Source organism: Salmo trutta, chromosome 6 (genome assembly GCF_901001165.1).
Source record: "Salmo trutta chromosome 6, fSalTru1.1, whole genome shotgun sequence".
In the NCBI taxonomy this organism is placed as follows: Eukaryota; Metazoa; Chordata; class Actinopteri; order Salmoniformes; family Salmonidae; genus Salmo; species Salmo trutta.
Window position 1 is genome coordinate 16,221,358 of NC_042962.1, and position 27,645 is coordinate 16,249,002.

The following is a 27,645-nucleotide window of genomic DNA, read 5'->3' on the forward strand; positions in this document are numbered from 1 at the left end:
AAGAGAAGACAACACGGCCTCTAGTCAGATTAGCCAGACTCAATCTCACAGGTACAAACATGAGTCTTTTTGCCACGGTAATCTCCCACTCTTAAAGGGGCAGGTGAAATTTGTCTCATCTGTGATATTTTGTTTAAATGACTCTGGTCTAGTAATACATTTGTTTTACAAAGCATTCTCAACTAACTTAACTAAATCTACCTGCCAGAGTGGTTGATGGACCAAAAAGTTAGTTTCAAGCCTTGGAGACAACCGAGAATGTTGTGCAGTGGCCATCAGTCATTTTGGAGAAGTTGTAGAATTGGTGTTTGAGGTTGGCATGAATTTCTAATAAGTAAAACCAGTACCTTGCAGTGCAGGCTGGATGAAAAATGCTGAACAGTGGATTAGGCTACTAGTTACTATGCTTGGTGTGGAAAGGAGCGGAATCGGTCTGGCCAGACCAGTTGACCTGGATTAAAACTGTTCCAGGCCCGGGACACAATGGCCTTGCATTTTCAATGATGTAGGTCATTGATCAGAGCACAGGGATTCGGTTGCCGATGGCAGTGTCAATAGCGGTGTCCGTCTCATCCCAGAAACCCAACCCTGGTTACCCGATGCCTCAGCCCCTGACCTCGCCACTGCATTGTGCAAGGTAGAATAAGCCGCAAGGCCTCACAATTGTTTGCAGTGGAAACCCAATATTTCCCACCACAAACTTTGTGTTTGGGTGGTTTGCTTTCGAGGCCGCTAGTCCTTGCTTTTGCCGTCCAATGAGTTTTGCCTTTGAAACAGCTTATTGCATTGCTGGAATATTTATTTTTTTGTTCTCAACTGAGCACAAACCCAGGAAGTGTCTTCCTTTGACGTGTATCTCCCGCTTTCTGATTCTGCTCTTGCTTTATGGTGGTTAGGCTGCTTCAGAAGAACCTATGTTATTTGGACCAGCTCAGGCGCTTAGTTATAGTGTTCTGAACCAATCTACAGCTAGGCTAGTCCATCCTAAAGCAGGGGTGTCAAAATCATTTCACGGAGGGCCGAGTGTCTGCAGATTTTTGGTGTTTCCTTTCAATTAAGGAAACAGACAACAAGGTGAGGGTTTTAAATACCCCTTTCTCCCCAATTTCATGGTATCAAATTGGTATTTAGTCCGGACTCGGGAAAGGCAAAGGTCGAAAGCCATGCATCCTCTGAAACACAACCCAACCAAGCCGCAGTGCTTCTTGACACAATGCCAACTTATCCCGGAAGCCAGCAGCATCCATGTGACGGTGGAAACACCGTACACCTGGCGACCTTGTCAGCATGCACTGCGCCAGCCCGCCAAAGAAGTCGCTTGTGCGCAATGGGACGAGGACATCCCTGCTGGCCAAACCCTCCCCTAACCTGGACGACGCTGGGCCGATTGCGGCCGGCTGCGACAGAGCCTGGACTCGAACCCAGAATCTCTAGTGGCACAGCTAGCACTGCAGTGCCTTAGACCACTGCGCCACTCGGGAGACCCCGGTGAGGAGTTCTTTACTTATTATTTATCTTAATTCAAGAATCGAGTACAAATGTGGAGTGAACCTGCAGTTAGATGCGTGATCTAAAGGAGAAGGCCCTTTTGGTCCGGGTTGCAGGCTTTGAGTTAAGAGAGCCACATTGGTAAGTACTCTGAATAGCACCTCTTTGTTCTTGTGTAGCACAGAGAAAGAGAGGGAGCCAGAAAGTGCCAGAGCTTTTTAGACGCTACATTTGCACAGACCCACTACGCATGAGCTGTTCTAGATAGTCCAGCCAAGTTTTCAGAGCTAGACAGAGGTGTGTTTTTCTCCCTCCAGCTTTCTCTCTTGCCCTAGTTGTCTGCCCAGTCCTATCCCTCTTTCTCCACTCCAGGGGCTTGTTTTGGATGCCCTGGTTTGGTGCCTTGGTTTCCATTGCGTGTTCGGCCTGCTACCACCACAGGGTTCATGACACTGATATGAGCACCAATCCTCTCTCCCAGTTCATGTGGGAATCATGTAGAAAATTCTTTCAAGTGTCACATTTTTTTCTATGTTATTTAGAGTTTTTCTGTAGAATGAGCCCGTCACAACATCGCCAGCAGCTGAGCTGTAGCCGCAGGTGGAGCGGTGCGTCCCATTTGGCTGCTATGACTGCAACACCAGTGTTGACAGTGTTGATTAGGCCTATTACAGACCGGGGAGGGAAAGGAAGTGGTGTGCTGTGGACTCCACTGCTCAGTGCTCCAGAGATGGGGCAGAGAGAAGTGAACAGAAACAAACCTTGGTCCACCACACTCTAACAAATGTTACTGAAACAAACATGGAGGGAGCTTTTGCTCAAGTTCAATTTTGAGATGAATTTATTGGCAACAAGTGTCTGGTTTAAAGGGCTTTAATTAATAAATAAACAAATAAATAAATATATATATATATACTGCTGAAAAAAATAAAGGGAACACTGAAACAACACAATGTAACTCCAAGTCAATCAAACTGTCCACTTAGGAAGCAACACTGATTGACAATACATTTCACATGCTGTTGTGCAAATGGAATAGACAACAGGTGGAAATTATAGGCAATTAGCAAGACACCCCCAATAAAGGAGTGGTTCTGCAGGTGGGGACCACAGACCACTTCTCAGTTCCTATGCTTCCTGGCTGATGTTTTGGTCACTTTTGAATGCTGGCGGTGCTTTCACTCTAGTGGTAGCATGAGACGGAGTCTACAACCCACACAAGTGGCTCAGGTAGTGCAGCTCATCCAGGATGGCACATCAATGCGAGCTATGGCAAGAAGGTTTGCTGTGTCTGTCAGCGTAGTGTCCAGAGCATGGAGGCGCTACCAGGAGACAGGCCAGTACATCAGGAGACGTGGAGGAGGCCGTAGGAGGGCAACAACCCAGCAGCAGGACCGCTACCTCCGCCTTTGCAAAATGACCTCCAGCAGGCTAAAAATGTGCATGTGTCTGCTCAAACGGTCAGAAACAGACTCCATGAGGGTGGTATGAGGGCCCGATGTCCACAGGTGGGGGTTGTGCTTACAGCCCAACACCGTGCAGGACGTTTGGCATTTGCCAGAGAACACCAAATAGGCAAATTTGCCACTGGCGCCCTGTGATCTTCACAGATGAAAGCAGGTTCACACTGAGCACGTGACAGACGTGACAGTCTGGAGACGCCGTGGAGAACGTTCAGCTGCCTGCAACATCCTCCAGCATGACCGGTTTGGCGGTGGGTCAGTCATGGTGTGGGGTGGCATTTCTTTGGGGGGCCGCACAGCCCTCCATGAGGTAGCCTGACTGCCATTAGGTACCGAGATGAGATCCTCAGACCCCTTGTGAGAGCATATGCTGGTGCGGTTGGCCCTGGGTTCCTCCTAATGCAAGACAATGCTAGACCTCATGTGGTTGGAGTGTGTCAGCAGTTTTATTTATATATATATATATATATATATATATATATATATATATATATATAATTACAGTACCAGTCAAAAGTTAGGGCACCTACTCATTGAAGGTTTTTGCTTTATTTTTACTATTTTCTACATTGTAGAATAATAGTGAAGACATCAAAACTATGACATTACATATGGAATCATGTAGTAACCAAGGAAGTGTTTAACAAATCAAAACATTTTTTCGATTCTTCAAAGTAGCCACCCTTTTCCTTAATGACAGCTTTGCACACTCTTGGTGTTCTCTCAGCCAGCTTCATGGGGAATGCTTTTCCAACAATCTTGAAGGACATACGCTGAGCACTTGTTGGCTGCTTTTCCTTCACTCTGCGGTCCAACTCATCCCAAACCATCTTAATTGGGTTAAGGTCGGGTGATTTGTGGAGGCAAGGTCATCTGATGCAGCACTCAATCACTGTCCTTCTTGATTAAATAGCCCTTACACAGCCTGGAGGTGTGTTGGGTCATTGTCCTGTTGAAAATCAAAGGAATGTCCCACTAAGCGCAAACCAGATGGGATGGCGTATCGCTGCAGAATGCTTTGGTAGCCATGCTGGTTAAGTGTGCCTTGAGTTCGAAGTAAATCACTGACAGTGTCACCAGCAAAGCACCATCACACCACCACCTCCATGCTTCACGGTGGAAACCACACATGCAGAGGTCATCCGTTCACCTACTCTACATCTCACAATCACACGAAGGTTGGAACAAAAAAAACTCAAATTTGGACTCATCAGACCAAAGGACAGATTTCCACCGGTCTAATGTCCAATTGCGTTTCTTGGCACAAGCAAGTCTCTTCCTTATTGATGTCCTTTTAGTAGTGGTTTCTTTGCAGCAATTTGACTATGAAGGCCTGATTCAGTGTCCTCTGAACAGTTGATGTGTCTGTTACTTAAACTCGGAAGCATTTATTTGGGCTGCAATTTCTGAGCTGCAGTTAACTCTAATGAACTTACCCTCTGCAGCTGAGGTAACTCTGGATCTTCCTTTCCTGTGGCGGACCCCATGAGAGCCAGTTTCATCATAGCGGTAGAGGGTTTTTGCGACTGCACTTGAAGAAACTTTCAAAGTTCTTGGTCTTTTACCAAATAGGGCCATCTTCTGTATACCACCCCTACCTTGTTACAACACAACTGATTTGGCTCAAACACAGTAAGAAGGAAAGAAATTCCACACATTCACTTTTAACAAGGCACACCTGTTAAATGAAATGCATTCCAGGTGACTACCTCATGAAGCTGGTTGAGAGAATGCCAAGCATGTGCAAAGTTGTCATCAAGGCAAAGGGTGGTTACTTTGAAGATTCTCAAATATAAAATACATTTTGATTTGTTTATATTTGAGATTCTTCAACGTAGCCACCCTTATGGGCTGTTCCTCTTTGCCACACTGACTTTACGGGCTGTTCCTCTCCTCTCTGCCACACTGACTTTACTGGCTGTTCCTCTTGTAATAAAGCTCAGCTATGAGGTTGAACTCGAAGGCTGTTTACCTGTTGTTGATGCCTGTATTACTGTTCATACTACTTCAAAAGGCAGCTCCTCATTTGGTAAGGCAGACCTAAGTAACAATGTTGCTCCTCCTTGAGCAGAGCCTGAAAGGCAGATCAGATCAGTGACTGTTTCCTCTCCCTGTGTGTCTCAGGGGCCGTAGCAGAGGCCGAGCCCAGGTTGAGGATGAGGACAGCATGGACGGGACGGAGACCGCCGAAGCAGAGAACATGCAGGATATGGGTGAGTTGACTGTCTCTGTCATCATGGAAAGGTTTGTGTGTGTACATACCTGAATCAGTGTGTGCCTCTTTGTGTGCTTTCATGCGTGTTCCTCTTTTAATATTTGTGTGCTGTTGTCTTCATACATGTGTGCTTGTTTAGGCTGCCGTCACTGATACGGTGGAGTGTTGGTATTCGGGGGAGATTTGATCCAGTTATCAAATGCCTCTCATCATTAAGACTTAGTTCTTTGGAGCTGTTGCACGACCACTACCTCCGCGATGCAGACCCGCTGCCTCCGCGACGCAGACCCGCTGCCTCCGCGACGCAGACCCGCTGCCTCCTCGACGCAGACCCGCTGCCTCCTCGACGCAGACCCGCTGCCTCCTGGACGCAGACCCGCTGCCTCCGCGACGCAGACCCGCTGCCTCCTCGACGCAGACCCGCTGCCTCCTCGACGCAGACCCGCTGCCTCCTCGACGCAGACCCGCTGCCTCCGCTGCCTCCGCTGCCTCCGCGACGCAGACCCGCTGCCTCCGCGACGCAGACCCGCTGCCTCCTCGACGCAGACCCGCTGCCTCCTCGACGCAGACCCGCTGCCTCCGCGACGCAGACCCGCTGCCTCCTCGACGCAGACCCGCTGCCTCCTCGACGCAGACCCGCTGCCTCCTCGACGCAGACCCGCTGCCTCCTCGACGCAGACCCGCTGCCTCGTCGACGCAGACCCGCTGCTTCTCAATGCCTGTAGACCAGGCATTCCCAAACTGGGGTACGCGCAATGACCCGCTGCCTCCGCGACGCAGACCCGCTGCCTCCTCGACGCAGACCCGCTGCCTCCTCGACGCAGACCCGCTGCCTCCTCGACGCAGACCCGCTGCCTCCTCGACGCAGACCCGCTGCCTCCGCTGCCTCCGCGACGCAGACCCGCTGCCTCCGCGACGCAGACCCGCTGCCTCCTCGACGCAGACCCGCTGCCTCCTCGACGCAGACCCGCTGCCTCCTCGACGCAGACCCGCTGCCTCCTCGACGCAGACCCGCTGCCTCCTCGACGCAGACCCGCTGCCTCCTCGACGCAGACCCGCTGCTTCTCAATGCCTGTAAACCAGGCATTCCCAAACTGGGGTACGCGCAATGTCGTCGGGGTACACCAAATAAAAATGTCATTAAATAATACTATTCACATTTTCAAAGTACATTTATATTTTCCAACGGGGCTATACATTTGGGTGAGTGTTCTTTCTCGCTTGAGTAACCTTGTTTCACTGCCAAAAATAAAATTAAACCGTCTAGATTTTTGCGAAATAATACAATGTCAAATACAGGTAGCCTAGTCAAATAATTAACATCCAATCACATTAACCGCTACTCTCTCGTGGGAAACCTTCATTCTTGCGCAGGCATTTAGAAACAAAACATGACAATTTGAAAAATAAGCCACGGGAGTTTTTTGAGTAGTAAGACGTATAAAAGCAACAGATACCATTAATAAGAAGGGGCTAGAAGCTTCTTATATGGTGAGCTACGGAGTGGCTAGGGCAGGCACTATTGTGGAGGACTTAATTATTCCTGCTGTCACGGATATGGCTGGGACAATGCTATACAGACAAAAAACAAAAATACAGCCCAAAAATAGCCATGATGGAGATTTTGTGGATTGGTAACGCGTGAGCAAGTAGTTGCTCTCGACGCCATTTGGGTACACTGCAGCATTCTTGCTGCCAAGGGAATGCCTGATAGCTTGAAAGATGTTTTGGACACTACAGTGAAAATGGTTAACTATGTTAAAGCAAGGACCCTGAACGCTTGTGTATTTTCTGCATTATGCAATGATATGAGCAGCGACCATGTAACGCTTTTACAACATAACGCTGGTTATCAAGGGGCAAAGTATTGACGTTTTTTTTTTTTTAATTGAGAGACGAGCGATAAGTTTTCTTTACTGACCTTCATTTTCACTTGTCTGACCGTTTCCATGATGACGAGTTTCTCACCCGACTGGCCTATCTGGGAGATGTTTTTTCTCGCCTGAAGGATCTGAATCTAGGATTACAGGGACTCTCCAACTATATTCCATGTGTGGGACAAAATTGAGGCTTTGATTAAGAATTTGGAGCTCTTTTCTGTCTGCATTTACAAGGACAACACACAGGTCTTTCCATCGTTGTATGATTTTTTTGTGTGCAAATGAACTCAAGCTTTTACGGACATTGTGATATAGCGAAGCACCTGAGTTAGCTGGGTGTGCAATTACGCCGGTACGGCCGACACAAACAACTGGATTCGTTATCCCTTTCATGTTCTGCCTCCAGTCTACTTACCGATATCTGAACAAGAGAGCCTCATCAAAATTGCAACGAGGTTCTGTGAAAATTGAATTCAATCAGAAGCCACTGCCAGATTTCTGGCGCTCAGAGTGTCCTGCCTTGGCAAATCGCGCTATTAAGACACTGATGCCCTTTGCAACCACGTACCTATGTGAGAGCGGATTCTCGGCCCTCACTAGAATGAAAAAGAAAGGTACAGACTGTGTGTGAAATTATTTAAGACTGACACTCTCTCCAATACAACCCAACATTGCAGAGTTATGTGTATCCTTTCAAGCACACCCTTCTCATTAACCTGTGGTGAGTTAATCACAATTTTTGGAGAACAAATAAGGTTTTATATGTAAGATGGCTAAATAAAGAGCACAATTATTGATCATTATTTGTGCCCTGGTCCAACAAGAGTTCTTTGTCACTTCCCACGAGCCGGGTTGTGACAACTCACACTCGTTCTTATGTTTATTAAATGTATTGTATGTGTGTGGCAGGCTTACAGTGATGGCAAAAAAATATATATGAGAGTGCGCTGACCCTGGTGCTAGAGGAGGTACACAGCTGGAGGTTGAATGTTTGAAGGGGTACGGGACTATAAAAAGTTTGGGAACCACTGCTGTAGACTATAGCCTTCTAGTTGTCTGTAGAGAGGCAATCTACCAGTCTTGTTGCATGTTGCGCCACCCTCCCCCATGTTTTTTTTAGGTTTCCGTTGCTAAATGGTAGATGACTAAAGGCTGGTTCATACTTGTATTTCCACAGAGCCAAAATGTAGGCCTAATCGCTGGCTTGTTATGGGATGTTTACAAAGCCATCTGCAGCTGCTGCTTGCAGGGGTCTCGCCGGCCCACCATGCACTTCCCCAAACATTTCTAACCCGATAGCTCTGTGGATGCAACTTCGTTAAGGCAGAATATCCTTGGAAAACAAGGCGCCATTCGGAGAATGCATTATGTAAATCAACTGCCAGAGGGCTGGCTAATATTTGCGATAGAACGTGGTCAACTCCCCTGTTGGTGGTGGTGTTGGTTCGCGTTTCGCTGCTGGCATTTTGTTGACCTGTAAATGACTTCACAAGCTTGGCAAATGCCACACAAAGGAGAGAAATAAAGTCCAAATCATTTGAACTGCTTTTGTGCTGCTGTCACAGGGTGCCTCAAGTGTAAAGTGGTTTCCTTTCTCCTCCATGATCACTAGGTTTAAAGCCTATCCAAACCTTTCACCTGTTTGTAGTAATGACAGATGGGGGAGGAAGAAATGAATTGTATTGAGACCCATACCTAGTTATGGTGATTTGCCTAGTTTTCCCCAATGCACAATGAGATCAAGGCTTCACAAGGCTTGATCTGTTCCACTTCTAAAATGTGCTGCCAACCCTTACCAGTGCACGAACACAAACAGCCCCCCCCCCCCCTTACAAAAGCCTCTTGCTGGACGGGAGATTAATATCCTAGCTAGTAATTACACTCCAGGGCTTTTCCTAGGTGGGATGCTTTAAGAAAATGACCCCCGCCCCCATATAGACTTAGGCCGAGTCAGTGTCAAAAGGGAAAATCAGGTCCCTGTTCTACTTGTACCCCACCTAGTTGTCCCTTAGGCCAATATTATAATGCATATTCTGGGCAATCTTGTTTGTATTCCCTTTTAGTTATGAAGAATGCTACCAAAGACCAGGGTTTGCTTTTGCTCCAAGAATGGAGTTTTGTGTCTTAATACAGAAAATAAAGATGCCATGTGTACGCTTCAGTGCTTTTGCGAGCTACAACAAGGATATATTATTTTATCCCCCCATTTCCAGAGTGAAGGAATGTCGTCGCTGGGAAAGAGGGGAAAAAAAAGCTACGTTCCTTATCACTCTTTAATGAGTGGTTGAGAATCAATTCCGGGTCAACGGTTCGAAATAACGCATTTTCGGATTTTCAAGTGGCGCAGCGGAGCGAATGATTTATGAAAGTATTGTGAATGCCTGACTGAGTGTTTTGGATGCCCTACTGTTTCAGTATAAAAAAATATAAACAACTAAGAAGGAAATGGATCGGAATCTGTGTGTTGTATTTCATTAGCTCTCTCTGGGAAGTCTGCCAGGTCAGACTTGAGAAGGTCTGCTCCACACTGGCATTAGGGCCTTATCAAGGCTCTTGTTGATATTGCTAAGGTGTTTTATCCAAGAGGAAATTTAACCATTTTGAGTTTCATAATTACAATGATGTATTAGACTACTCATTATGGACAGAGGTGTGTCCGTCCAGAACAATTGCAGATCTTCATTTTGTGAATTCACATATTTCATATGTATTTCTCCTGATGTTATAATTTTAAATGAAATGTAAAACCCAGAATGACAGTAACTAGCCTAACCACAAGATCAAGGTGTTCAATAACTGTTAGATGTTGTATGGTTTTTAATAATTGTTTTTCTACTAATCAGCAAATGCTAAAAATGAGACTGCATTCTGCAGTCTGTGCTCCCGTGTGGTTTATTAGTGACAATGTTTTGACCACTTCATCAACCTTATCCCTAATAACCCACATGGGAGCATCGATGGCAGTGTGTGGAGTCATCATTTGCCTAACATTATCTGATATTCAGCACCTGCTCAAAGGCATTGGATGTGCATTTGTTCTCTTTCTCTATAGAAACCAAAAATCTTAATAGAAGTAACAGTGTAAGTTACTAGCCGAGGTATCGAATGTTACACAACGGATTACCAGAAAGCAAACAAATGTTGCCCATACACGCCAACAGTGGTAGGCATTGTTGATAAATGTAATTGGTCTGTCCCATTGATGTAAAGTTTCTAAACTCTAAATTATTTGGCCTGCTATTATTTTCCCTTAACTCCTGTGTAGGCAACTCGTCAGGAAAAGAGCGCCACATTTTTGTCGCTTTAAAGGTCAAGGTAAAGGTCACGTCATCTCTTTTTGCCCGGACGCGTTGTGACATTTTCGGCAATGCTTTTGTGATTTTCAGATGAATTGACTGGAGTTCACAGCCCTTCTCCTACTGAAAGGGTTGCTAGAGCTCAAAGCATTCACTAAGCCCACACAATCTCAGTGTTGCTTTTAGTAACACTAGAACAGAGAGAATGTGCAGGGTCATGTTCATTTAAGGAAAATGTTTTAATGTTTTGCAACAGAAAAATTAAAATGAGCACTTCTTATTGTGAGTCCATTTTATAAGTCCAGGTAGTCACCCTGTTTCAGTGAGTTTTATTCCATTTGGTGGTTAATGAACACAACCCAGAGGTGCCAGTTGAACTGAGCCTTTGACTGGCAGGTGAGGGGTTAGGACTAATCCTTTTGCTGTTCAGCAAAACTCTGTTTTTCTTTGGTCTTAGTTTTGCATAGACAATGGTTTGGAATGAAAGAACTCCGTGTTTGCATAGTCTGACAACTCGTGTGTCACAATAAAAATGACAAAATCTGACCATGTGTTCCTAAAAGAGTCCTGAGTGAAACTAGACCAGGTTTCTTCTGATTAAGGTGTTGTTGCCTATGTCAACTGTGTTCCCAAAGAGAAACAAGTCAACTGTCACCCTGGATTTTGCTAGTTTGAATAATTTGGTAGTGAGCACTACTGCCGTCCCATGACTAAATGGTCTGTTATAGTCAGTAGACATACTAAGTGCTTTATGAACGTGGTTTCCCGCGTTTTGAACAAATAACAGCGTAACCTCCACCCCTCTTTTCCCCACAGAAGTTAAGGAGCTGGTCCTGGATGTCGAGGAGGAGATCATGGTGCCTAGCCCCAGGGACGACAGACCCCTCTCCCCACTCTTCCAGCGCTCCGTGTCGGAGGACTCTGCAGGATCCTCCGCCTCGACCCTGGAGCACGCCAAAGTCCGGTAAGAGTAGGGTGAGGGGAAGAGAGTGACATAGAAAGAGTGTGCGTGCGTGCCAGATGGCCAGAATAAGGCAGAGCAGGAGATGGCGGCAGGGAAAGGGAAAATGAGATTCCAGTAAGAGAGGCATAGTAAGACTGACATTCTAGCCATTCTCAGAGGGAGGGAGAGTACGAAGGAGAGAGGGGTGTGTGTAGTCACATAATAGAGAAGGAGAGGATAGAAATGAGAAGGCATTGGTGAGTGAGAAAATGACTCTGACATGCTGAGTCACAGCTGTGTGTGTGTGTGTGTGTGTGTGTGTGAGAGAGGAGTCCAGGGAGAGGTGTGTGCTTAACAGTGGATGGAGGGCAAAGCGTGTGTATATTTGTCTCAACGCACACACAGTGGGTATAGGTGTTTGTGCAACCCAACAAAATGAGTGTGGGCCAATGTGTGCATTGCGAGAGAGCAACAGACAGAGGGAACAAGCAAAATAAAAGAGGGACAGGGTATTTTCAGGGAGTGTGAGGGAGGAGAGGATGTGTGTGCTTGCATGCTTGAATGAGCCACCATGGTGGGGAGGGGAGACGGGGGATGGGGAGGGGAAGGCGTGCAGAGAAGGTACGCGAGGGATTGTAGAAAGATGAGGTGGGGGAGGGGAACGAGCAGCGGAAATAATTGAGCGCTGGGGATTGTGGGTAGAAGGGAAAAGCAGGCTGGGTAAAGAGGTCTCGGGGCCATCGGGGGTAGCCTGCAAACTGCAGGGCTGCTACTGTAATTAGTAAAGGGGGGAGAGAGAGAGCGAGAGAAACAAGGGGATGGCTTTTTCTTTCTAGTTCCAATTAGTAGAGATTGTGTTCCCGCTAGTGTACAGTAGAGAGGCCCTGGCAACATGTGGAGGGATGCAGAAAGTCACACAGACGGGCGCAGACATATGCACATGCACACTCATCGTACACACACAGTAGAGCCCTGCACGGCATGAATTTTAAACCCGAGCCCTACCCATGCCACGACGTTCAGGACCTACCCTACCCATGCCCGGCACTACTAAAATTTAAGGCCCGGCACTACCAGAAATCAGAAATAACTTCCTCCGTTAGCAAATCCGTTAGCTGCTCCTCTCTGTCACTCGTTCCCTGCGCGCTGCTTGCTCATGGCGGCTCTGGGTCTGTGAATATTCATGGCAATGGCTCCACTTGGGCTGCTCTGCTCAATGACGAGACATGAGAGAGCAGCAGTTAGCTACTTTTTGTCACTCTAATCTCCGTCAAAACTATTTTCTGTGAAATAATCTCTCCTGTTTTCTATTTGACGATGTTGATGCAGTTCTGACACCATGTTATGTTCTTAGTCAGATATGACTGTACTGCGCAGCAGAGCACGAGCAAATGGCTCAGCTTCAAAAGTTTAGTAATACCTGAGCCCTGCCCGTATCCTAGTTATTGATGGAAGAACTGGCCCTATCCGACCCTAACTTGATGTATAATGTCGGGGGCCCGTCGGGCTATGGTTGGGTACCAAAACTCTGACAAGCGCATGCATACCATTGTCGTAAAATAATAAAGACTACTATATTCAACACTGTTTAATAGGGAATTGCCAGGGACCTCACCATACGATATTATCACGATACGTGATAATATGTATTGTGATTCTCACAATTCTATGTTTTGTGATTCGATACTGCGATTTTGAGATTTGATGTTCCAAACATATTGCTCACTATATGTCTGCTGCAGAGAGACGAGAGAGCATGAGAAAATGTGTTTTGATCAGTCATGGAAATAAAAGTGCTGAAAGCATGTTGGCTCCCTATTTAAAAAGATGGAGAAAAAGCTGATAAAAATGTTGTTTTTGTGCAGGTACATCCGACTGCTAGTGTTGTCACGATACCAGGTTTAGTATCACGATAATTGATACCAAAGCGATACCACAGCAAAAACAAGTGCTTTAGCTAAAGTCACAGAATAATGAATGGGGTTTCTTTTTTTATAACATTGAACAATACACTGAGTGTACAAAACATGAACTTCCTAATATTGAGTTGCTACCCCCCTCCCGTTGCCCTCTGAACAGACTCAGTTCGTCAGGGCATGGACTCTACAAGGTGTCGAAAGCGTTCCACAGGGATGCTGGCTCATGTTGACTCCAATGCTTCCCACAGTTGTGTGAAGTTGGCTGGATGTCCTTTGGGTGGTGGACCAGTCTTGACACACACAGTAAACTGTTGTGTGAAAACCCCAGCAGCTTTGCAGTTCTTGACACAAACCGGTTCTTGACATCTACTACCGTACCCCGTTCAAAGGCTTTTCAAACTTTTGTCTTGCCCATTCACCCTCTGAATGGCACACATACACAATCCATGTCTCAAGGCTTAAATATCCTTTAAATATCCTTCTTTAACCTTTCTCCTCCCCTTCATCTACACTGATTTTGAAGTGGATTGTACAAGTTACAATAAGGGATCATAGCTTTCACCTGGATTCACTTGGTTAGTCAATGTCATGGAAAGAGCAGGTGTTCATAATGTAAAACCAGTAACTGGTGCCAGCCGGTTACCAGAGCGCATCTTAACTCCTAAACCAAGTGAGGCTTGTCATTTTGCTTGTGAAGAGCAAGGTTAGATGCCCTGTGTCCGGTGCGAGCTTTACACATGTACATTTAACGGACCCTGGGATATCCGGTTATGTGACCAGCTTTTTGTCTGGGCGGTCACCATCTCGAAGTCTCTCCAATTGGATTGTGGAGGGTGTCTACCTGGCATACACCGCTAGCTAACCTTCAGCCCTGTATGTGCCCACTCCACAAGGGGTCTGGCAGTGCCTTGGGCATCGTTTAAAGGGTTGACTATAGGAGATATTTGTCCTTCGAGTTGGGCATCACCATACAATTTTCAGGTTTTATTGCTTGGATGTCACTGCTCCTAGTGTAGCCCACAGGGTGCTTACGGCTGGGACAGGGGAAAGTAACTAGGCAGCTCACCCTGTGCAATACCCAGATTGCTGACTTGCTGAAAGGGAACGTAACGTTATGACCATAACTACTGTTCCCTGAAGGAGGGAAACGTGGCCCCGTACCGCCCGTTTCTGGCCTCGGTGAAGAGCGGTATTGAATTGAAGGAATGACTCTGAGCCTCACGCTTATTACCTGTGGAAGGTGGGGCTTCCAGTGAGGCGCGGATTTCAGGCGTGATTTTAGATTCTTCAACCGAAGTCACAACGCGACTCTCCATAGTTAGTTGTACCTTGTTTCCCTCTTTCAGGGAACAGTAGTTATAGATTTAGAATAAAGTACTGCATGCTAAGGGGCCCTAATAACAACCTGTTTTTTACAAAACAAATATCTAAATATATTCTGCATCATTTTTGTTGTTGTTTGTTTTAGTTGTCAGCATTTACCTTACAGGTTGGCAGCACGTCAGTGTATCAGATTGAAAGAATATGGCTGCTCGGTATGTGGGTGTTGTCAAACGATACTGTCTTTTATTGGTATTTTCAACCCCTGTTGGTATGTAGGTAGAGCTTGTTTTTGGGGCAGTGTTTCCCTACCACCCCCCACCCATTTTTAAAAATACTTATTTTGGTTTCAGTTTTGAGAATAAGTGGTACAGAGAGCAGGGTCATGTTTGAAACGTTTTGCAACAAAACAACAATGCACATTTCTTGTTGGACAAGTCACTCTCCTTTTCAGTCCATTGTCTTCCGTTTTGGTGCCTAATGAACACTACCCATTGCTTATCCTGTGTCTTTCCTATGTGTCCCCTGCAGTGAAAAGCTGTGTGCCTTCTGCTACTGTGGCGAGAGGAGTTTCCTGGGCCAGGGCGACCTGATGGTGTTTGGCCCCACGCCGGGTTACGTGCCGCTGCACATCCGCAACCGACGAGGCAGCTCGGAGAAGGACGATGACTACCACGAAGATGACTTCCAAGACGACCACCACGACACCAAGAGCCCAGGGCAGCGCAATGGCGGGAGGGGCCTTAAAAAGTAAGTTGGCTCAAACATTGGCGTACCGTAGTTGTTGGGTAACGCAAAAAGTTGTTGGGTTGGCTTACAATGGCCGTTCAGCTTGCAGTGGCTATTCACACTGCTGATTTTGCTGTGATGGTGGTGTTTATGATGGCTTGACTTGGCAATGTCGATTCTCTTAGTGGTATTAATTCTCTTGAATCCATTTTGAGTCTCTCAAATTCCCGTTCCCCAGCTTTGCCCCAAGAGTTGCACGTTTTCTGGGAGAAAGTGTTAGCTAAGTGCATCATACTAGTCTAGGGTGTCATTGGGACCTAGACATGTCTTCATTTTAAACTGGGAGGGAAGCAGAAATGTCTTCTCCACTCACTGGAAACGTAATGACCGTTTCAAGGCTACACTTTGATATCACTATTGCCATTGATTTGGTTGGAGAGTAAATGACAGCTGAAATTGCACCAGGGAAGGTGTCTACTTTACTTCAGAATTGTGTGGGTGTACACGCTGCCAAGGAGGTACACGCTGCCAAGTAGGTAACAGAACAGGCATAGAATTTTCCATACAGACTTGTCAGTGTTAGTTCATTAAAGTGGTTGTTTTTTATATGCCACTTGGAGGTGTTGATGGTTAGATCATGATTATATGGTAGAGGCGTTACTTAGGTGGAGGCGGTGGAGGCATTACTTAGGTGGAGGCATTACTTAGGTGGAGGCGGTGGAGGCATTACTTAGGTGGAGGCGGTGGAGGCATTACTTAGGTGGAGGCATTACTTAGGTGGAGGCATTACTTAGGTGGAGGCGGTGGAGGCATTACTTAGGTGGAGGCATTACTTAGGTGGAGGCGGTGGAGGCATTACTTAGGTGGAGGCGGTGGAGGCATTACTTAGGTGGAGGCGGTGGAGGCATTACTTAGGTGGAGGCGGTGGAGGCATTACTTAGGTGGAGGCGGTGGAGGCATTACTTAGGTGGAGGCATTACTTAGGTGGAGGCATTACTTAGGTGGAGGCATTACTTAGGTGGAGGCATTGCTTAGGTGGAGGCATTGCTTAGGTGGAGGCATTGCTTAGGTGGAGGCATTGCTTAGGTGGAGGCGGTGGAGGCATAACTTAGGTGGAGGCGGTGGAGGCATTACTTAGGTGGAGGCCTTGGAGGCATTACTTAGGTGGAGGCCTTGGAGGCATTACTTAGGTGGAGGCATTACTTAGGTGGAGGCGGTGGAGGCATTACTTAGGTGGAGGCGGTGGAGGCATTACTTAGGTGGAGGCATTACTTAGGTGGAGGCATTACTTAGGTGGAGGCATTACTTAGGTGGAGGCATTACTTAGGTGGAGGCATTGCTGCGGTGGAGGCGTTACTTAGGTGGAGGCGGTGGAGGCATTACTTAGGTGGAGGCGGTGGAGGCATTACTTAGGTGGAGGCGGTGGAGGCGTTACTTAGGTGGAGGCGGTGGAGGCATTACTTAGGTGGAGGCGGTGGAGGCATTACTTAGGTGGAGGCATTACTTAGGTGGAGGCGGTGGAGGCATTACTTAGGTGGAGGCGGTGGAGGCATTACTTAGGTGGAGGCATTACTTAGGTGGAGGCATTACTTAGGTGGAGGCGGTGGAGGCATTACTTAGGTGGAGGCATTACTTAGGTGGAGGCGGTGGAGGCATTACTTAGGTGGAGGCGGTGGAGGCATTACTTAGGTGGAGGCATTACTTAGGTGGAGGCATTACTTAGGTGGAGGCATTGCTTAGGTGGAGGCATTGCTTAGGTGGAGGCATTGCCTAGGTGGAGGCGGTGGAGGCATTGCTTAGGTGGAGGCGGTGGAGGCATTACTTAGGTTGAGGCGGTGGAGGCATTACTTAGGTTGAGGCGGTGGAGGCATTACTTAGGTGGAGGCCTTGGAGGCATTACTTAGGTGGAGGCATTACTTAGGTTGAGGTGGTGGAGGCATTACTTAGGTGGAGGCATTACTTAGGTGGAGGCATTGCTTAGGTGGAGGCGGTGGAGGCATTACTTAGGTGGAGGCGGTGGAGGCATTACTTAGGTGGAGGCGGTGGAGGCATTACTTAGGTGGAGGCATTACTTAGGTGGAGGCATTACTTAGGTGGAGGCATTACTTAGGTGGAGGTGGTGGAGGCATTACTTAGGTGGAGGCATTGCTTAGGTGGAGGCATTACTTAGGTGGAGGCGGTGGAGGCATTACTTAGGTGGAGGCGGTGGAGGCATTACTTAGGTGGAGGCATTACTTTGGTTGAGGCGGTGGAGGCATTACTTAGGTGGAGGCATTACTTAGGTTGAGGTGGTGGAGGCATTACTTAGGTGGAGGCATTACTTAGGTTGAGACGGTGGAGGCATTACTTAGGTGGAGGCGGTGGAGGCATTACTTAGGTGGAGGCGGTGAAGGCATTACTTAGGTGGAGGCGGTGGAGGCATTACTTAGGTGGAGGCATTACTTAGGTGGAGGCATTACTTAGGTGGAGACATTGCTTAGGTGGAGGCGGTGGAGGCATTACTTAGGTTGAGGCGGTGGAGGCATTACTTAGGTGGAGGCAGTGGAGGCATTACTTAGGTGGAGGCGGCCACCTTGTTTTATTGTGACCATGTGTTCACACGTAAACATGCCTACTGTACCTGTTGCTGATCGAATATGTGGCTTGGAAATGGTAAATAAATGTGTAAGCATACTTGTTATGTTTATAGACTGTAGACTTCTCCCAGACTCACACCAGAGAAGCCAAAGAACCGAACGAAGTGAAATAATTACTCTGAAATATTGTGTAGGGTTATATTTGTTAGTCCCTCAATGTTTGTCCGTTTCCTTCTGTTTGGTGCCTGTCTGAACTTCTCTAATTGGAAATGCAAATTTTCCCCTTTACATTGCAAAACCTTTTGCTACAGTGTATTCTAATGAATTCGACCCATGGCTTTGCCTCTAACTGGCTGGAAACAGATTAACTCCTGTGTCCAAGTTTCTCCATCAAACTAAATTGGTGTTCTCCCCCATTGTGCATTGTTTGAGGCATGTAGGTAGAGAGGGAAAGAGACGGAGAAAGATAGATGGAGTACCGTGACCCAAATAAGTGAACGCATGCTAATGAACCCAGGCGCTCCATTTCAATTTGGGTCAATTATTGTGGTGCCGAAATGGCCCCAGTGATTAGTTACTTGGAGGGGTGGAAGGGACTGAGGGGTGGATGGGGTGGAGGATACAAATCCATGAAGGAAGAGAGAATTTTACTGGCAGGCCCTACTAGCTTCTCCCGCCTTGCTCTCTCTGCTCTCTATTTTCTCTCGCTCTCTCTCCCTGTCACTCTTCTCTCTCTTTCTTGCTGTCACTATTTATTTCCCTTGCTTGTTTTTGCGCTCTCTTTCTCTCCGCTCTCTCCTCTCTCCTCTCTTCTCTCTCTCTCTCTCGTAATTTTCAGCTTCACGTGATCCACTGTTGACAAAGACCTCCCGTCAGAAGACACCCAATCGAGTGTCTCCTCCCTCCCCGAGGGGCCGGTGATGTAATGCTCTCACCAAGGAAGGTTCTTGACAGGGGGACAACGCGGCCCAAATGCATTGTTTCATTGGAGCCCCATGATTGGTCAGTCAGTCCAGGGCTGGCGCCGTGCCAGTTCTAGACAGGGAGCTGAAGAATGAAAACAATAACAAGCGTGCGTGAGAGAAGTGTTAAGGTGGACTGTGTGAGAGAAGTGTTTAAGGTGGTCTGGGGACAGTTCACGGGAACTGAGCCCTAGTGACCCCGTTCTGTTTTGGCCTGAATAGCAACACAATGAATCACCGCTTTGTAGAGATCAGAGGAGACGGTAGAGAAAGTATCCTAACCGGACATGGATGAACTGTCACTCTCCCCGCATGTTGTATTGGCTGTTGATAAGAATAAAAGTTGTGTAAGGGGGTGCGTGACGTCATGACAGATTACGTGTGGATATGGCTCCCGAGTGGCGTAGCGGTCTAAGGCACTGCATCTCAGTGCAAGAGGCGTCACTTCCGTCCCTGGTTCGAATCCAGGCTGTATCACATCCGGACGTGATTGGGAGTCCCATAGGGCGGCGCACAGTTGGCCCAGCGTCATCCAGGTTTGGCCGGGGTAGGCTGTCATTGTATTTAATAATTGGTTCTTAACTGACTTGACTAGTTAAATAAAGGTTAAAAAAAAAAAATTATATATATATATATATATATATATATATATATACTGCTCAAAAAAATAAAGGGAACACTTAAACAACACAATGTAACTCCAAGTCAATCACACTTCTGTGAAATCAAACTGTCCACTTAGGAAGCAACACTGATTGACAATAAATGTCACATGCTGTTGTGCAAATGGAATAGACAACAGGTGGAAATTATAGGCAATTAGCAAGACACCCCCAATAAAGGAGTGGTTCTGCAGGTGGGGACCACAGACCACTTCTCAGTTCCTATGCTTCCTGGCTGATGTTTTGGTCACTTTTGAATGCTGGCGGTGCTTTCACTCTAGTGGTAGCATGAGACGGAGTCTACAACCCACACAAGAGGCTCAGGTAGTGCAGCTCATCCAGGATGGCACATCAATGCGAGCTGTGGCAAGAAGGTTTGCTGTGTCTGTCAGCGTAGTGTCCAGAGCATGGAGGCGCTACCAGGAGACAGGCCAGTACATCAGGAGACGGGGAGGAGGCCGTAGGAGGGCAACAACCCAGCAGCAGGACCGCTACCTCCGCCTTTGTGGAAGGAGGAGCAGGAGGAGCACTGCCAGAGCCCTGCAAAATGACCTCCAGCAGGCCACAAATGTGCATGTGTCTGCTCAAACGGTCAGAAACAGACTCCATGAGGGTGGTATGAGGGCCCGACATCCACAGGTGGGGGTTGTGCTTACAGCCCAACACCGTGCAGGACGTTTGGCATTTGCCAGAGAACACCAAGATTGGCAAATTCGCCACTGGCGCCCTGTGCTCTTCACAGATGAAAGCAGGTTCACACTGAGCACGTGACAGACGTGACAGAGTCTGGAGACGCCGTGGAGAACGTTCTGCTGCCTGCAACATCCTCCAGCATGACCGGGGGGTCAGTCATGGTGTGGGGTGGCATTTCTTTGGGGGGGCCGCACAGCCCTCCATGTGCTCGCCAGAGGTTGCCTGACTGCCATTAGGTACCGAGATGAGATCCTCAGACCCCTTGTGAGACCATATGCTGGTGCGGTTGGCCCTGGATTCCTCCTAATGCAAGACAATGCTAGACCTCATGTGGCTGGAGTGTGTCAGCAGTTCCTGCAAGAGGAAGGCATTGATGCTATGGACTGGCCCGCCCGTTTCCCAGACCTGAATCCAATTGAGCACATCTGGGACATCATGTCTCGCTCCATCCACCAACGCCACGTTGCACCATAGACTGTCCAGGAGTTGGCGGATGCTTTAGTCCAGGTCTGGGAGGAGATCCCTCAGGAGACCATCCGCCACCTCATCAGGAGCATGCCCAGGCGTTGTAGGGAGGTCATACAGGCACGTGGAGGCCACACACACTACTGAGCCTCATTTTGACTTGTTTTAAGGACATTATGTCAAAGTTGGATCAGCCTGTAGTGTGGTTTTCCACTTTAATTTTGAGTGTGACTCCATATCCAGACCTCCATGGGATGATACATTGGATTTCCATTGATTATTTTTGTGTGATTTTGTTGTCAGCACATTCAACTATGTAAAGAAAAAAGTATTTAATAACATTTATTTCTTTCATTCAGATCTAGGATGTGTTGTTTAAGTGTTCCCTTTATTTTTTTGAGCAGTATATATATATTGTGTTTGTCCTTCTTTCCCTCTGTGTTTAGGTATGCGTGCATACTTTGGTTCGTGCATCGGTCCGTCTCATTCTCTATATTCTAATTCCCTGTGTGTTGAATGTGTGTGTAGTTGCTAATTAGGGTCTCGTTAAGGTGATCTAATTGAAAGTAACTTTGACTGACAGGCCCAAAGTAATCACAGGCCTAATGAAACACTACTCTGTCTAATGAGAGGCATCTGTCCAAGGGAGAGAGAGTAAGACCACAGTCTATTTCCACACGGAGCCAGCACGTTCATCAACCACCAAGGTGAGAGATGGGCTTGGTTTAGTTAAGACAGAAAAATTGGGGTTGCATTCACTACGCATGAAAAGGAATGAAATGTTCCTTTTTATTGTCCGTTGCACAACGTTTTGAAACGTTTTCCTACGGTGTGCCCTGATGAATATGACTCGGCTTCATTTTAAAAAGCCTCATGGATACTCAATGGTTGGATTCTTTAGCGAACAGTTTGGCCTTGAGTTTTTTGATTGAACACTTGGATTCTTTATGGTAAATGAACACATGGAAAAGCTGTTGATATCACACAAATAAGCTGCATATATGTCATTCACATCAATCCCTCTCCAAAAAGCGTACTCATTTCCAATGGAATTATGTATGGTTGTGAAAATAGAAGGCCAATGTTTGGGGCCAAAATATCTGCATATGATCAAATTGTCTACAAGATGTGTCCAATACCTCCAGAAGGTTATTTATCTCTTTAAAGCAGCAGCGTTTTCATGCCGAACATACCATTTATGTACGGAATGTGCTCAGACAAAGAGGTACGAGCCACAGCTGAGCAAAATGAGAGTGAACACGAGAGGGAGAGAAAGTGGAGGAAAAGGGATAGGAGATTGCATATTAGGCTTTTTGGCTCGGGCCTATGAGTCCAACCCTCATTGCATCCTTCACCACCAAATCCTCCATTTGGAATGCTTTCCCTTTAAGGCACAATCTGTAATTCGTTTTTGAGCCCAACGGCAGCCCTGCATCTCGGTTTGCTATAAAGCTGAGGTATGGGTCTAGTAGGGCAGTGTTCCCCAATGACGGTCCCCCAGTCCCCCCACCAGCACACGCTTTTGTCGTAGCCCCAGACAAAAACACCTGATTCAACTTGTCAAGGGCTTGATGATTAGTTGACAAGTAGAATCAGGTGTGCTTGTCCGGAGGCCACAACAACAATATTTACTTGAGGACTGGAGTTGGGGTGAACACTGTAGTAGGGAAATGTCACCACTCTTAAATTCATAGATGGCGCTTTTGATGTATAGTTTGGTTGCATGTCAGAGCCACAGCCCATCAGTTTTTGATCGTCCTCCATCCTCCTCTCATCCCCCCCATCCACAGCCTATAGTAACCTTAATGGGAGTGTGTTCATTAGGCATCAAATGGAAGAAAATTCACTGAAACCCCAATCTACGTTTTCTGTTGCATAGTGTTTAAAAATGTTTTCCGTTGCACGCCCTAATCAACACAACCGTATAATATAGTTATTTTTATTAAGGCTTATACAGATGTTGTGGCAGGGGGAGTATACAGTAGCCTTTCATCCCCAGTACCCTACTGCTTCCTGGAGCTGAGAAAAGAGCTTACTCCAGACTGCCATTCCCCAAATCCTGGAATAGGCTTTATCCGGTGGGGATGAGAGAGGGAGAGATTGTGTTTCAGGCTGGCTTGTGTGTGTGGGCTCGAACAGCCAGTTCTTGTGCATTAGCCAAAGGGCAACTTCTACCCTGACGCTTTCTTACCGAGGGAGAGAATGGTGGGGATTTACAATGTCAATGAGCATGACTTGTCCTTGATACAGTGTCATAGCACTGCCAGAATTAATGATCAATGGAGCTGAAAGTAATGCAATTATCATTGTCCATAAAAGCAGTTAAAACAGATGTTAATGTCCCATCCCCTATCCCAACCAGCCACAGATATCAAGCCAGATTTAAAACTAGGGATACATTTTTTTCCAAAAATTCTACCAAGTTTCAATACCGGGACTAGTGAAAATTTATCCCGATAGTCCCGGGAAATAAGGCAAAAATCTGAAGTTCTTATTTAAGTGTTTAAAATCAAGATAGGGTCACTATTTTAGGGTTTTCCCAAAGCAAGATTGTCGCTGTGCCACATTGCGGTTTTGGCTGTGCCACTTTGTAAAGATTTCACAGCAAGTGAAACTGATATAGTTAGTAATGATAGATTAACTTTGATCGCCAATAACATTGTTGTGAATTGCAAAACAGACCGTTCATAAATTCTAAGCGTTATCATGCTCCTCAAATAAATTAGAGCATTTCAGCAGTAGGCAAGTGTCAAGGTACACTATATATAGATAGATAGATAGATAGATAGATAGATCACATCACACACACACACACAAAATTATGTGGACACCCCTTCAAATTAGTGGATTCGGCTATTTCAGCCACACCTGTTGCTGACCGATGTATAAAATCGAGCACACAGCCATGCAATCTCCATAGACAAATATTGACAGTAGAATGGCCTTAACTGAAGAGCTAAGTTGCACAGGGTGTGGTTCAGACACAGGGCCCTAAGCTTAATGATGAGCTTAGAGGGTACTATGGTGTTGAATGCTGAGCTGTAGTCAATGAACAGCATTCTTACATCGGTATTCCTCTTGTCCAGATGGGATAGGGCAGTGTGCAGTGCGATGGCGATTGCATCGTCTGTGGATCTATTGGGGCGGTAAGCAAATTGAAGTGGGTCTAGGGTGTCTGATAAGGTAGAGGTGATATGATCCTTAACTAGCCTATCAAAGCACTTCATGATGACAGAAGTGATTGCTACGGGGTGATAGTCATTAAGTTTAGTTACCTTTCGCCTTCTTGGCTACAGGAAAAATGGCGGATGTCGTGAAGCAAGTGGGGACAGCAGACTGGGATAGGGAGAGATTGAATATGACCAGCCAGCTGGTCTGCGTATGCTCTGAGGATGTGGCTTGGGATGGTGTCTGGGCTGGCAGCCGTGCAAGGGTTAACACGCTGAAATGTCTTACTCACGTTGGCCACGGAGTAGAGCCCACAGTCCTAGGTGCCAGTGTGTTAACCTCAAAGCGGGCAAAGAAGGTGTTTTAGCTTGTCCGGAAGCAAGACGTCGGTGTCCGCGGCGTGGCTGGTTTTCCCTTTGTAGTCCGTGATTGCCTGGAGACCCTGCCACATACACTACCGTTCAAAAGTTTGGGGTCACTTAGAAATGTCCTTGTTTTTGAAAGAAAAGCAAAAAAAAATGGTCCATTTAAAATAACATAAAATTGATCAGAAATACAGTGTAGACATTGTTAATGTTGTACATGACTTTTGTAAGAAGCAATAAAACTGGCCTCCTTTAGACTAGTTAACCTCTATGGGCTAGGCGGGACGCTTGCCTACTCAACAGCCAGTGTAATCCCGTGGCTCGATATTTAAATACCTTAAATGCTATTACTTCAATTTCTCAAACATATGACTATTTTACACCATTTTAAAAGACAAGACTCTCGTTAATCTAACCACACTGTCCGATTTCAAAAAGGCTTTACAACGAAAGCAAAACATTAGATTGTCAGCAGAGTACCCAGCCAGAAATAATCAGACACCCATTTTTCAAGCTAGCATATAATGTCACAAAAACCAAAACCACAGCTAAATGCAGCACTAACCTTTGATGATCTTCATCAGATGACACTCCTAGGACATTATGTTATACAATACATGCATGTTTTGTTCAATCAAGTTCATATTTATATCAAAAACCAGCTTTTTACATTAGCATGTGACTAGCATGTGACTAGCATTCCCACCGAACACTTCCGGTGAATTTACTAAATTACTCACGATAAACGTTCACAAAAAACATAACAATTATTTTAAGAATTATAGATACAGAACTCCTTTATGCAATCGCTATGTTCGATTTTAAAATAGCTTTTCGGTGAAAGCACATTTTGCAATATTCTGAGTAGATAGCCCGGCCATCACAGGCTAGCTATTTTGACACCCACCAAGTGTGGTACTCACCAAACTCAGAATTACTATTAGAAAAATTGGATTACCTTTGCTGTTCTTCGTCAGAATGCACTCCCAGGACTTCTACTTCAATAACAAATGTTGGTTTGGTTCCAAATAATCCATAGTTATATCCAAATAGCGGCGTTTTGTTCGTGCGTTCAAGACACTATCCGAAGGGTAAAGAAGGGTGACGCGCCCAACGTGTTTCGTGACAAAAAAATTCAAAATATTCCATTACCGTACTTCGAAGTATGTCAAACGCTGTTTAAAATCAATTTTTATGCGATTTTTCTCGTAAAAAAGCGATAATATTCCGACCGGGAAACCCTGTTTTCATTCAAAGACGAAAAAATAAAAACATGGTGTCGGCTCGTGCACGCGCCCCAGTCTCATTGTTCTCATATCGACCACTATCCAAATGCGCTACTGTTTTTCAGCCAGGGCTTGCGCCTTCTGAGAGCCTATGGGCGCGTTAGAAAATGTCACGTTATGCCAGAGATCCCCTGTTTTGGTTAGAGATGATCAAGAAGGCCAAGAAATGGTCAGAGAGAGCGCTTCCTGTTTGGAATCTTCTCAGGTTTTGGACTGCCAAATGAGTTCTGTTATACTCACAGACACCATTCAAACAGTTTTAGAAACTTTAGGGTGTTTTCTATCCAAATCAAACAATTATATGCATATTCTAGTTACTGGGCAGGAGTAGTAACCAGATTAAATCGGGTACGTTTTTTATCCGGCCGTGCAAATACTGCCCCCTATCCCCAACAGGTTAAGTATCTGGAGCATCAGCATTTGTGGGTTCGATTACAGGCTCAAAATGCCCAGAAAAAAATAACTTTCTTCTGAAACTCGTCAGTCTATTCTTGTTCTAAGAAATGAAGGCTATTCCATGCGAGAAATTGCCAAGGAACTGAAGATCTCTTCACTGTTGACGTTGAAACTGGTGTTTTGCGGGTACCAGTTGAGGACTTGTGAGGTGTCTGTTTCTCAGACTAGACACGAATGTACTTGTACTCTTGCTCAGATGTGCACCGGGGCCTCCCACTCCTCTTTCTATTCTGGTTAGAGCCAGTTTGCGCTGTTCTGTGAAGGGAGTCGTACACAGCGTTGTACGAAATCTTCAGTTTCTTGACAATTTGTCGCATGGAGTAGCCTTCATTTCTCAGAACAAGAGTAGATTGACAAGTTTCTTTGTTTCTGGCCATTTTGAGCCTGTATTCGAACCCATAAATGCTGATGCTCCAGATACTCTACTAGTCTAAAGAAGGCCAGTTTTATTGCTTCTTTAATGAGGACAACAGTTTTCAGCTGTGCTAACATAATTGCAAAAGGGTTTTCTAATGATCAATTAGCCTTTTTAAAATAATAAACTTGGATTAGCTAACACAACGTGCCATTGGAACATGGTAGTGATGGTTGCTGATAATTTGGCCTCTGTACGCCTATGTAGATATTCCATAAAAAATCTGCCGTTTCCAGCTACAATAGTCATTTACAACATTAACAATGTCTACGCTGTATTTCTGAACAATTTGATGATATTTTAATGGACCAAAAAATGGCTTTTCTTTCAAAAACAAGGACATTTCTAAGTTACCACAAACTGTTGAACGATAGTGTACGTCTGGTGTCTAAGCCGTTCAATTTTGGTCGGAAGTAGGACATGCTACTACGCGAGCGGTGAGCCTAATCCACTTATATGACATGCTTGCAAAATATTCTAATCAGCTAATATTTGATCAATGTTCCCTCTACTTTATTTTGGCGCTGAGCAAATTTCAGTTCTGCTGAGCACAAACTTGAACGTTGTGAAAATTCTGTGCAACTTCCAGAGCGTGTTTACTGTGAACACTGAGCCTGTACCCGCTTTAAGTTACGATTGTAACAGTGCCAAGTAAGCTACTGTGGCTATTTCATCATAATGTAGGCCTACCAGAGTGGCCTACCATCAAAAATAATAGAGAAAATGCATTGACATGAAAATAGTGGTTCTGTCATTCAGCCTACAGTAGCAGCCATTTTGTGCTGTTCAATGTAGGCCTACATTCCATGAGACTTTTGAAAAAAACATGCAGGGGTTGATATTAACCTGTTTATTCGTTTGTTAATCAGACAAGTAGGTGTCTGAATGTCTTTGCGTTTGATGCAGGAAACCACTTTACAAAATAAAATGCGTTATTTTTCCCATACCATGATTATAGAGAATCAGACAAATCATGCTACTCTCTGCCTATTGGCTACTTTGCTTATTCAAACACTGCTCCTTTAAGACAAACAAAAGCTCTTTACCTGACTCACTTTTCAAAGAGGTCTAGAATTGTACACGTTTTGTGTTCTTGTAAGAAGCAATCACTCCCCCCTATTGCTGACTACAAAGTATCTATAACTGGGCTAATAACTTATTAACTAGCAAAGAATATGAACAAAATGTGCACACGTGGCTACATGCAGCTCTTACTTTTATCTCAAAACAAGCGCATCCTCTCACGACCGCAGTCCAGTTCAAAGTAAATGGCACAGATATGTATATAGCAATGGTCTGTTTGCATTTAGGCCTACTGCAGCTCTAATTGTTTATGTCACACAG

The 27,645-nt window shown here is 45.9% G+C and overlaps 1 protein-coding gene across 1 annotated transcript in view; it reads left to right on the forward strand.

Moving 5' to 3' along the window:
• Nucleotides 1-27,645, forward strand: part of LOC115195273 (histone-lysine N-methyltransferase 2C) — a 225,697-nt gene that overhangs the window by 30,388 nt on the left and 167,664 nt on the right. The window contains exons 3-5 of the mRNA XM_029755045.1: nucleotides 5,076-5,164; nucleotides 11,159-11,306; nucleotides 15,056-15,274. Of these exons, the coding sequence (XP_029610905.1) occupies nucleotides 5,076-5,164; nucleotides 11,159-11,306; nucleotides 15,056-15,274 (456 nt within the window). The remainder of the gene's footprint in view (nucleotides 1-5,075; nucleotides 5,165-11,158; nucleotides 11,307-15,055; nucleotides 15,275-27,645) is intronic.